The sequence below is a fragment of the Somniosus microcephalus genome, chromosome 9, assembly GCF_052327205.1.
Source record: "Somniosus microcephalus isolate GS21.2 chromosome 9, FLI_Smic_1.0, whole genome shotgun sequence".
Taxonomy (NCBI): domain Eukaryota; kingdom Metazoa; phylum Chordata; class Chondrichthyes; order Squaliformes; family Somniosidae; genus Somniosus; species Somniosus microcephalus.
Window position 1 is genome coordinate 214,895,790 of NC_140995.1, and position 12,707 is coordinate 214,908,496.

The window sequence follows — 12,707 nt, forward strand, 5'->3', positions numbered from 1 at the left end:
CTAACAGGACTAGACAGACTAGGTGCAGGAAGGATGTTCCCGATGGCGGAGGAGTCCAGAACCAGGGGTCACAGTCTAAGGATAAGGGGTAAGTCATTTAGGACTGAGATGACGAGGAATTTCTTCACCCAGAGAGTGGTGAACCTGTGGAATTCTCTACCACAGAAGACAGTTGAGACCAATGTATTAAATATATTCAAGAAGGAGTTAGATATATTTCTTAAGGCTAAAGGGATCAAGGGATATGGAGAGAAGGCAGGGACAGGGTACTGAATTTGGATGATCAGCCATGATCTCATTGAATGGCGGAGCAGGCTCGAGGGGCCGAATGGCCTACTCCTGCTCCTATCTTCTATGTTTCTATGCTCTGCTCTGCTCTGCTCTGCTCTATCTGGACATTGTATTTGGACTGTGTATTGCATTTCCTGACAATTGGTACAAATTAATTGCTGCCGGACGATACATTCTAGAGACAAAATGAATGCTCCGAAGAGCTAAAATAACTTCACTGTCTCTCTTCTAGTTGATTTTTTTGTGTTAAATTGACTATTAGCCTTGATATCAGAAATAACACAGTTCTACACATTTTTAAAAATGTTTAAAACATTTGTAAAGCTTCCACCACTAAAATTTAAAAAAAGTCTAAAGCACTTGTATACCTTCCACCATTAAGTTTTAAAATTTAACAGATTTTAGGACCCACTATGTTTTTAGATTCTGTTTTTGGAAAAAGTTAATTTACTTATCATCTGTTTTGCGTAATATTATTATGTTCTTGTAAACATTAGATGTCTTCCCCCTCGCCGCCCCCCGCTAATTAAGATGGAAAGTCTAGAGTACACCCGTAAACTTTTATTTCTAAACATTTTCCCCATTAAACTTGTGCAAAGAACACAAACAGGAGGAGACTACTATATCAAGTTAAACTTTAGATTTAATATTTTCCAAAATATCCAGAACATCTAGTACAGACTTCACAGTGTAGTCAGGCACTGCACCTTCTCCTTCAGACTTTAGATTAGTACTGTTTATCCAAATAGTTGCACTAAGGCCAGCATTCACCCCGCCTTTAATGTCTGTCTTTAGAGTGTCGCCGACCATCACGCAGACCTCAGGCTTCACTCCCAAGAGCCTGAAGCATTCCTGGAATATAGAGAGCGCTGGTTTCTGCTCCTGGTGTTCACCGCCTACGACTATTGCGTCAAAGTATTGCTGGCACTGGCAAATATTAATCTTCTCCCGTTGCACCGTGGCGCTCCCATTGGTTAATAAAAGCAACTTGTAGGACTGACGCAGCGTCCTCAGCATGGCCTTCACCTCATCTGGGATGCGGATGTGTCGAAGCCTTGTGGTCTTCCACAGAAAATAACATTCAGCAGCCAAACCATTATCTGGCTCACGCCCGCATGTTTCTTGTATAGCCTGTTCCCAAAGTGATGTGCGCTCTTCATCGACATTTATCTCCGTAGAGGAACCAAAATGCTCCTCTAACTTTGTATTAAACTTTTCAATAACCAGGTCAGCAGCAGACTCTTCATAACCATATTGCGATTTCAATAAATCCTTCACCTATTTTTTGGGGGAGGAAGGAAATCCGTGTAAACTCAAACATACAAGTTTTCACGTTCTAAATAATCTTGAACAGTTCTATTCATTTTCTTTGTCACTCTTCTTAAACCTGGACTGCAAGGCTTCCACATATAAACCCACAAATTACTTTCATTAACCACAATCCTTAAAGTCTATGGGGAAATGTATTATCTTATTCAAAGTTTCCCCAATTTTTACATAAAGATATTTAATTTTTTTTTAAATATCAACTATTTACCGACCATGAAGATTCCCCCTACCCCTGCAAGGCTGCTTACCAATAAAGAACATTCAAGAGTGGCTCCATTGAAAGCCGAGACTGTGGGCTGGCCCGAGAGCTGCCTAACCCCAGAAAAGCTCGCTCCCAGCTGGGAACGCAGCAGCTTTACACCCCGTTTATATAGTGTGCTTTCACTGCTGCCTCCAGAAGTCAGTGCTACCTTCGCCTCCAATGTAAATGCCAAGTCAGCATGCCGTCCGAGGCAGAAGCAGCCAGCAGACCAAATAACTGAAATGCTCCAGAGTCTCCGTGCAGGCTGCCATTGTGAAAGGGGCCAGAAGCAAAGAAATCGGAAAACAGGAATATAGAGTACCATAAAAAAAACTGGCCTGTGACAAAGTCTTTGGGGGTGAGTCACCACTGACCAGTTGAATAGAACCAGCCATTTTAAAATTGTGGCTACAAGAGCAGGGCAGAGGCTGGTTATTTTGTGATAAGTGGTTGATTCCTCACCACTCACCTGGATCGGTACAGGAGCAACAACATTCAAGGAGTTGTACACCATCTGTTCTACTGAACTCGATGTCCATCCCCTCCATCACTAGTGGACCGTGGCTGCAGTATGTACTCAATATCCAGTGCAGCAACTCATGAAGGTTTCCCTGAATAGCACCTCCCAGACCAGCAGCCCCTACCACCACGAAGGATGAGAGCAGCAATGTTGTGGAAAAACCATCACCTCCAAGTTCCAATCCAAGTGTCTCACCATCCTGATGGACATATATCCCCATTCCTTCATCGTCGCTGGGCCAGAATCCTGGAATTTCCTACCCAACACCATCATGGGAGAACTATCAACACAAGGACTTGCATCGATCGGTTCAACTAGGCCCACCACCACTGTCTCAAGGTAACTAGGGATGGACAATAACTGCGGCCTTGCCGGCTTTACCCACATCCTGAGAACAAGGAACTGGATTCTGACAAAAGGATCCGACCCAAGACCTTAACCAACCTTTCCAGGTGCTGACCAACCTGCTGCCTGTCTCAGAAGAAGGGGAAGGGCATGAGGCCCAATGTCACCCAACCATTATGAAAGGTTTTGATACCGTAGACAGTGTGTTTCCATTTGTGGGGAAGAGCAAAACTAGAGGCCATCAATATATAAGATAGTCACCAAGGTTGTATCAAGCCTTGGTTAGACTACACTTGGTGTACTGTGTGCAGTTCTGGTTGCCATATTATAAAAAGGATATAGAGGCACTGGAGAGGGTGCAAAAAAGATTTACAAGGATGGTATCAGAAATGTGAGGTTATACCTATCAGGAAAGGATGAACAAGCTGGGTCTCTTTCTCTTGAAAAGTGAAGACTGAGGAGTGACCTGATAGAGGTCTTTAAGATTATAAAAGGGTTTGATAGGGTAGACGTAGAGAAGATGTTTCCACTTGTGGGCGAGACCAGAACTAGATAGTCACTAACAAATCCAGTAGGCAATTCAGGAGAAGCTTCTTTACCCAGAAAGTGGTGAGAATGTGAAACTCGCTACCACAGGGAGTGGTTGAAGCAAATAGTATTGATGCATTTAAGGGGAAGCGAGACAAGCATATGAGGGAGAAGGGAATAGAGGGTTATACTGATAGAGTTAGATGAGGAAAGATGGGAGGAATCTCCAGTGCAGCATAAACGCCGGCATGGACTGGTTGGGCCGAATGGCCTGTTTCTGTGTCCTATATCCTGTGTAAGTCTATGCAAGACTGCAGGTTATTCAACCTCCCTTCCTCATTCCATTACAACTGCAGATCATTCTTTGAGTGAGGAAGCACTTCCCCTCTGCTCCCACCCTCTACCTACCCCATCTCCTCCCCCTCCTGTACCTGTCGCTCCGCTTGCCGGCTGGCGCCCGCCGTGTCAATCAGCGTGTTGTCTAAGTCGAAGAGCAGCGCGCGGATCCCGGCTCCCGCAGCCGCCATCTCACCGCCTACGTCATGGGGTGGGGGAGCCGCGCGCGCGTTCCCTGGGCAACGGGTTCCGGCGGCCCCGCGCGTGCTCTCCCTGGGCAACGGGTTCCGGAGGCCCCGCGCGCCCTCTCCCTGGGCAACGGGTTCCGGCGGCCCCACGCGCGCTCTTCCTGGGCAACGCGATTCCGGAGGATTTTCAAGAAGTATATTCAGTATATGCTCCCACACACGCCGTGCCCATTGATTGAAATACTGAAATGAACGCTGCTGGTTGGTGGGTGAGGAATGGACGCATTATTTAGAGAATGCATCAGTGCAGTGCTGAGGGAGCGCTGCACTGTTGGAGGGGCCGTCTTTCCGATGAGACGTTAAACCGAGGCCCGGTTATTTATCCCTCAACCGACATAACAAAAACAGATTATCAGGTCATTATCACATTGCTGTTTGTGGGAGCTTGCTGTGCGCAAATTGGCTGCCGCGTTTCCCACTTTACAACAGTCACTACACTTCAAAAAATACTTAATTGGCGGTTAAGTGCTTTGCGACGTCCTGAGATTGTGAAAGGCGCGATAGAAATGCAAAGATTTAATTTCTTTAGAATGTGCTTGGAACCCACCTGGTATCTCCAGCCAGGTGTTTCCGGTTGCCTGGAAAACTGCTTCCGCTCAATGTGGTTTCTGTAGAGACAGAAGAGTTGGTATAAATCCCCTTTCCCCTCCGTATGTTGAGTTTCTATCAGTCTTATGCTTTGAAATGATCCCTATCATTAGCCCCTCTTTAAATTGTTGACCTGATTCTTTTTGTGCTTGTGTGGCTGGTAGAAACACAACAAACATAGAATTTAACCCATACAATTCCAACTCACCTATTACCTCTTTACTGGTATATGTTGTATCAAACAAAAAAATAAAACAGGTTTCTGACAACCTAAAGTTTCTGGGGGCAGAAGCAGCCTTAATTCCCAGAATGGCTTCATCCTTGCTTTGGGTTCGAAGGTTGGCCAACTTGAAAACTTTTTATTTGTGCAACAAGGGATTTTAATTCAATGATTGGCATGTGACATATATTGAACCACCTGCCACCAAAGACCATGCTTCTCCCTGGTTCACAATGTTAGGTCAAACCAGTGGAGGTAAATACAGTGTAACCATGTGAGAAGGCCTGGTTGCTGTCCATATCTTCCTTCAACAGGTTATCTATTTTGCATTGAGCTTATGAATCCAGGTCATTTATGTAAATTAGAATGCACAGTGATCCCAATACTGAGCCCTGGGGCACCTCACTGCAACATTCAATCTTATGTTCTTATGTAAGAGAAGTTGGGGATATTTGTACAATATGTTTATCACCTGCTAGATTGTGCATTTTCTTACACTGATTAAAATTCAGTAGTTACTGGCAGGTCTTGTTCATTCCAACTCACCCCCATCTCCCATAGGTGTCTATCTTGCTTATTAAAGAGCACATCTGTATAGACTTTCAAATGGGATTGTCACTTTTGACCAAGTTAAAAGCGGAGGAAGGGATAGGATTGAGTGTTGCAGTGAGGTGCCCCAAGGCTCAGTATTGGGATCACTACGTATTCTAATTTATATAAATGACCTGGATTCATAAGCTCAGTGCAAAATAGCCACCAACTAGGTGGGATGGTGGAATATGAGGAGGCAGCTCAGAAATTGCAGTAAGTATTGGACAAAATATGTATATAGAGAAGAAAATTTATACATAGGAAGAACGAATAGGCAAAACTAGGAGTCTTAATAAACCAATGCAGAGCAGCAATCAGCAAAGCCACTAGAATGTTGAACGACATAACCAAAACAGTGGAATATAAGTCAGAGTAAATTGTGAAGCAACTGTACTGTGCTCTGTTCAGGTCACACCTTGAATACTATGTCCATTTCTGATCAGCAAGACACAAAACAGCGCAGAGAAGAGCCATGGGACTGATGCCTAATGTCAAAGGTCTGAGTTATGAAGAAAACCTGGAGAAATTGGGCTTTTCAGCTTGGAAAGGAGACTTTCAAGAGCTGATGTTATAGAAGTATATAAGAGAATGAAAAGGTAATTGTAAAATATTACTTTAAATTAAATTGTGAGAGTAGGACACAGTTATACAAGTTTAAACATGGAAAAAAAGACATTTAAGACTAATATCAGGAAATTTGTGATGAACAATGGAATAAACTTCAGATAGAGTAGTGGAGGGAAAACCCCTGGAAGCATTTAAGAAACAGTTGGCTCCTTCTTCTTCTTAGGCAGTCCCTCGGAACCGAGGATGACTTGCTTCCACATTAAAAATGAGTTTGCAGGTGACTGATGAGTCCAATGCGGGACCTACAGTCTCTGTCACAGGTGGGGTAGACGGTGGTTGAAGGGGCAGGTGGGTGGGGTGCTTGGGTTGACGTGCGCTCCTTGCGCTGCCTGCGCTTGGCTTCCGCTCGCTCTGGGCGAAGAGATTCGAGGTGTTCGGCGCCTTCCCGGATGCTTCTCCTCCACTTTGTGCAGTCTTGGGCCAGGGATTCCCAGGTGTCGGTGGGGATGTTACACTTTTTTCAAGGAGGCTTTGAGGGTGTCCTTGAAGCGTTTCCTCTGCCCACCTGGGGCTCTCTTGCCGTGCCGGAGCTCCGAGTAGAGCGCTTGTTTTGGGAGTCTCGAATCGGGCATGCGGACAATGTGACCCGTCCATCGGAGCTGATCGAGCGTGGTCAGAGCTTCAATGCTGGGGATGTTAGCCTGAGCAAGAACACTGACGTTGGTGCGCCTATCCATTGGCAGGCAGTTGGCTATTGCATTGGGGAACCTTAGGATCTTTATTATTAATATAAATGGGCCTCTTATGACTAAGGACTATTAGGTATTTGACTTTCAAGGATTTAAGCTAAAAATATCTTCCATGATATGATCTCAGGTTTAGGACTTTTAAGGGTTAGTTCTCAAGCATCCAGTATCCTTCCTGTCCCCTTGACAAAGGCAGATTGCTGTCACTGAGACCAAGAGGAGAGTTGTAGGTTAATGAGTTCGGCTGCGAGTTAATGAGCCAGACATTGAAACTGCCATACATAACAATCTGAGACAATAGGTCATTTGTTATCTCGTTTCAGGCACTTCTTGTAGGCAAGTCACAAATGAGAAGGTGGGAGATTCTTGTGTGTACAGTTTGGGGGTTTCTGTTCGAGGCTCACTCTTGAAAGGGTGGTAGCTGATTTAATTGGCACTCTTACAGGTCAAACCACTCAGACAGGGAGGAGAGCTGGAGATCAAGTTGCCAACTTCTTATCCAGAGGGTGTACACGGGAACAAGGATCCACATGTTCAAGATCGGTTGGTAAAACCTCCTGCGAGAGGTCGGTAAGGCCTAAACCAGTCTATCTTAAGAAAAGGGCCTACCAGGCCACGAGCTAGCTTCAGTCTAATTCAGTGATAGGGGCTGACAAAAAGCAAATGTTTACTTAGCCCACCAACCAGGACAGGGTAGCACAGTTTAATATTTTTCTTATTTATGAAGTGGGACCAAAGCTAAGTTGAAGTAAGGTGAGATTTATTATAATTATTAATCTTTATATTCACTTACTGACTATAAAATAAAACAGCCTAACCATCAATTTCTGGATTAATCTCTCAAGTGTTAATCACAATTGGAGGAACACATGAGAGTATGCATGAGGATCATGATATCTAGTTCACATTACGAGTGTTTTATTGTTACACCCCATGCATTATACTATCGTATTACTAAATATTAGGCAGTATGTACGAGCTGTGCAGACCCACATGGGACTGATCAGTGCTGCTAAACCCTGAGAGAATATCTAAGGCAGACCTGAAATTCGTAACGGGGCCAAATGGCCTTCCTCATTCTTCCCTATCTTTTAATTTTGTGGTTTCCTTTTCAGGTGATGGGTTTTGAGGTTTTCAATGAATGAATACCTGTACATTATAAGACACAGAAGGAAGTGGAAAAATAATCTGTTTTGAAATTGGACTTTTGACGTCTGGTATACATGTTATAAATTTCCTGGCAACTCGTTCAAAAACTGGGCTCTCCGGTCTAAAACCAGCCAGGTACCAATCCTAGTTTAAAAGGACCAAAACCCTAATTTTTTTGTATATACTTTAAAAATGTTTGGCATTTTTTTGTGTTAAAGGGTTAAATTCAAAAAATGCAAATCATGTAGAAATGTGCCAGTGCATTGTGAAAATGTTCTCGCAATGGAAATGATGTAAACCTGTTTTTTTATTCATTCACGGGATGTGGGCGTCACTGGCAAGGCCAGCATTTATTGCCCATCCCTAATTGCCCTCGAGAAGGTGGTGGTGAGCCGCCTTCTTGAACTGCTGCAGTCCATCGTTTTTAATACAGGTAGACTATCTGATATGCCTATCAATTAGTCCAATAAAAGGCGACGAGTTAAGAACGTAACTGAAGGTTTTTATTGGCTAAATAACAGAGCCCACCCTCGTGGGTGATCCGATCCAACAGGGAGGAATACTAGCCAGTCAGCTACCTTTATACCTGGGCAGGTAATGGGCGGAGTCGGAGGTGGTCAGCCCAGGTATAACAGTGCGACAAGAGGCGACCTCGTGTAGTGATGTGACAGTGAGAACAGTGAGAACAATATACAGTGATAACTATAACAGTGGTTTACCACATTCACCCCTTGTTTAGATTAGAGTCCGGCGGGGTGAAGTGTATTACCAGCTCTGGTATGTCAGTCTGTCCGGAGGCTTCGTTAGCCTCTCCGATCGTCGCAGCGGCGGTGTTACATTATCCGGTGTTAAAGCTGGTGTCTGCGTAGTCGGCAAAGGCTCGTGGGGTTCCGGCATGCCGTCTACCTCGGCTGGACTCGGGGGGTTGGGAGGGGGGGGTGAGGGTGCGAGGTCTCGTAAGGAGACAGTGTCCTCCCGTCCGTCTGGGTAAGCCACATAGGCGTACTGGGGGTTGGCGTGCAGGAGGTTCACCTTCTCGACCAGGGGGTCCGTTTTATGGGCCCTCACGTGCTTTCGCAGCAAGACGGGTCCCGGAGAGGTCAGCCAGGTTGGTAGGGTGGTTCCCGTAGTCGACTTCCTGGGGAAGACAAACATTCGGGCATGGGGGGTGGTGTTAATGGCAGTGCAAAGTAGTGACCGGATGGAGTGCAGCGCAATCGGGAGGACCTCTTGCCAGCGGGAGGTTGGGAGGCCCTTAGACTTTAAGGCTAAGAGGGTGGCCTTCCATACCGTCGCGTTCTCTCTTTCCACCTGGCCGTTCCCTCGGGGGTTGTAGCTGGTGGTCCTGCTTGCTGCAATACCCCTCTCCAATAGGAACTGACGGAGTTCCTCGCTCATGAAGGAGGCGCCCCGGTCACTATGTATATAGTTCGGGAACCTGAACAAGGCGAAGAGTTTGTTCAGGCATTTAATGACCGTGTTACTGGTCATGTCTGGGCAGGGGAAGGCAAAGGGGAAACGGGAGTACTCATCAACGATGTTGAGGAAGTACACATTACGGTCGGATGACGGTAGGGGCCCCTTGAAGTCGATGCTCAGACGCTCGAAGGGGCGGGTGGCCTTGATCAGGCTTGCTCTGTCCGGCTTATAGAAGTGCGGTTTGCACTCAGCACAGATCTGGCAGTTCCTGGTCATGGTCCTGACCTCCTCGATGGAGTATGGCAGGTTGCGGGCCTTAATGAAATGGTAGAGTCTGGTGACTCCGGGGTGGCAGAGGTCATTGTGGAGGGTCTGAAGTCTATCACTTTGCGCGCTGGCGCATGTAATGCGTGAAAGAGCATCAGGGGGGTCGTTCAGTTTACCGGGCCGGTACAAGATCTCATAATCATAGGTGGAAAGCTCGATTCTCCACCTCAAGATTTTGTCGTTCTTGATCTTGCCCCTCAGCTTGTTATTAAACATGAAGGCAACCGAGCGTTGGTCGGTGAGGAGGGTAAATCGTTTGCCTGCCAAGTAGTGCCTCCAGCGCCGTACTGCCTCCACAATTGCCTGGGCTTCCTTCTCGACCGACGAGTGTCGGGTCTCGGGGCCCTGTAGGGTCCTTGAGAAGAAGGCTACCGGCCTACCCTCCTGGTTAAGGGTAGCGGCTAGGGCGAAGTCGGATGCATCGCTCTCCACTTGGAAGGGGATTGACTCATCCACTGCGTGCATTGTGGCCTTGGCTATGTCTCCCTTAATGAGGGAGAAGGCCGCGCACGCCTCTTCCGTGAGGGGGAAGGATGTGGTTTTCAGGAGGGGTCTGGCTTTGTCCGCATAATTGGGTACCCATTGGGCATAGTAGGCGAAAAGCCCCAGGGTTCTCCTAAGTGCTTTTGGACAGTGGGGGAGGGGTAGCTCCATGAGGGGGCGCATTCTTTCGGGGTCGGGGCCGATGACTCCGTTCTCTACTACACAGCCAAGGATGGCAAGGCGCGCTGTGTTAAACACGCATTTCTCCTTATTGTAGGTGAGGTTCAGCCGTTGGGCCGTACGGAGGAATTTCTCCAGATTCACGTCGTGGTCCTGCCGGTCGCGGCCGCAGATGGTGACGTTATCTAGGTAGGGGAATGTGGCCTGCAGTCCGTTCTGGTCAACCATCCGGTCCATCTCCCTTTGGAAGACCGAGACCCCGTTGGTGACACCGAAGGGGACCCTAAGGAAGTGGTATAGGCGCCCATTCGCCTCGAAGGCGGTGTACTGGCGGTCCTCGGGGTGGATAGGGAGTTGGTGGTAGGCCGACTTAAGGTCGATGGTCGAGAATACGCGGTATTGTGCAATCTGATTGACCATGTCAGATATGCGGGGAAGGGGGTATGCGTCCAGCTGGGTGTATCTGTTTATGGTCTGGCTGTAGTCGATGACCAGGCGATTTTTATCGCCGGTCTTAACGACCACGACCTGGGCACGCCAGGGGCTGTTGCTCCCCTCGATGATGCCCTCCTTCAGGAGACGCTGCACCTCAGAGCTAATGAAAGCTCTGTCCCCAGCGCTGTACCGCCTGCTCTTGGTAGCGACGGGTTTGCAGTCGGGGGTGAGGTTAGCGAACAGGGAAGGTGGCGGCACCTTGAGGGTGGATAGGCTGCAGGTGTTACGCGGTGGGCGGTTTAACCTTCGCTGGTTGTCGACTGTGAGTGGGGGGAGGGGTCCACCGTATGCTAGGGTTACACTTTGGAGGTGGGATTGGAAGTCCAGCCCTAGTAGGACGGCAGCGCAGAGCTGGGGGAGGACGAGGAGTTTAAAGTTTTTATACTCTGTACCCTTAACCGACAAGGTCACAGCACAGTAGCCGCTAATGTCCGTGGCGTGGGACCTCGATGCCATCGAGATTCGGTTGCGCGTTGGCAGGACAGGGAGGGAGTAGTGGCTCACCGTGTCTGGGTGGATGAAGCTCTCCGTGCTTCCGCTGTCGAACAGGCAGGTCGTGGCGTGGCCGTTTACTTTGATGTCCATCATCGACTTGGACAGGTGGTGTGGGCGGGCTTGATCCAGAGTGACGGAGGCTAGCGTGTAGGTAAGCGAGTCGTTGTCGTCTGCGGGCGAGGCGGTCGTCGGGTCCGGGGGCCCGGTGGCAGTCGGGCGTGGTGTGTAAAATGGCGTCTCCCACGAGGTAGGACAAAATGGCGGAGAAGATGGCTGCCCCCATAACTCACATGAGGCACTATTGGGGTCGGTTGCCTTGATCAAAGATGGCCGCCCCCATGACTCACGTGTGGGGATACTGGCCTCAGTTGCCGTGAAAGAAGATGGCCGCCCCCACAGTTCGCATGAGGCACTGCTGGCCTCTGAAGATCCGCTCCTGCAGGCCTTAGAGAAGTGGCCTTTCTTCCTGCAGGTTGTGCAGGTAGAGTTCCTGGCTGGGCAGCGCGACCTCGGGTGCTTCTCCTGGCCGCAAAAGAAGCAGCCGGCGGCCCGATCGCGGGTGCCCGATGTCGGAGCCGGTACCGGGGGTGGCGGGCCCGGTCGGGTCCGGGACGCCGACGCTGAGGTAGGTCCCGGGGGCGGCGCTGCGAAGGGTATTGCGGTAGGGGTCGGGCCCGAGTCCCAGGGTCGCGAGCAGTACCTGGAAAACGCCTCCTGGTCCTGATGGGCCACCTCCAGGGAGAGAGCGAGGGCTTCAGCTTTGTCCAGGTCGAGGTCTTTAGCTTCAAGCAGTCTTTGCCGTGAGTAGTCGGACCGTAGGCCTTTCACAAAGGCATCGCGGATATTATCTTCCGTATTTTCAACAGCCGTCACCGCTTTAAAGTCACAGTTCCTGCCGAGTGCTCTTAGCGCCCGTAAAAATTCAGCTACAGACTCTCCTGGCTGTTGCGGGCGGGATCTTAGGAGGTGCCTGGTGTACATGTAATTTACCGGGCTGCGGTACTGCTGTTTCAGTAGGTTGATAGCGGCCTCGTACGTAGTCGTGTCCTGTATGAGTGCGTATACTCTCGGGCTCGCTTGGGCGTTCAGAAGTCTTAGTTTGGATCTCTGCGGGGCGCCGGATTCTTCCAGGTAGGATTCGAAGCAGTCCAGCCAGTGTTTGAAGTTGAGGGCTGCGTTTGGTGCCTGTGGGTTTAGATCCAGGTATGGTGGTTTCAAGGCTTGCAGCCAAGCCGGCTGGTGTGGCCCGTTGTCTGGAGGCTGCTGTTGCTGTGCTGCTGGGTGAGCTCCTTGCTGTTGCTGTTCATTATCAGACATCTTTAAAATTTAGCCAATAAAATTGATATGCCTATCAATTAGTCCAATAAAAGGCGACGAGTTAAGAACGTAACTGAAGGTTTTTATTGGCTAAATAACAGAGCCCACCCTCGTGGGTGATCCGATCCAACAGGGAGGAATACTAGCCAGTCAGCTACCTTTATACCTGGGCAGGTAATGGGCGGAGTCGGAGGTGGTCAGCCCAGGTATAACAGTGCGACAAGAGGCGACCTCGTGTAGTGATGTGACAGTGAGAACAGTGAGAACAATATACAGTGATAACTATAACAGT

The 12,707-nt window shown here is 48.5% G+C and overlaps 1 protein-coding gene across 3 annotated transcripts; it reads right to left on the reverse strand.

The window, feature by feature from the left end:
* Positions 1-916: 916 nt before the first annotated feature.
* Positions 917-4,016, reverse strand: nanp (N-acetylneuraminic acid phosphatase). 3 transcript variants are annotated; one of them, XM_085997887.1, is made up of 2 exons: positions 3,686-4,016; positions 917-1,569 (listed from the first exon to the last, which is right to left on the reverse strand). In XM_085997887.1, the coding sequence occupies exons 1-2, from the start codon at positions 3,779-3,781 to the stop codon at positions 922-924; spliced, it is 744 nt and encodes a 247-aa protein (XP_085854013.1). In that variant the 5' UTR covers positions 3,782-4,016; the 3' UTR covers positions 917-921. The 3 variants fall into 3 exon arrangements, with proteins under 3 accessions (XP_085854013.1, XP_085854014.1, XP_085854012.1); XM_085997888.1 differs by lacking the exon at positions 3,686-4,016 and adding an exon at positions 2,331-3,647; XM_085997886.1 differs by lacking the exon at positions 3,686-4,016 and adding an exon at positions 1,869-2,318.
* Positions 4,017-12,707: the final 8,691 nt, after the last annotated feature.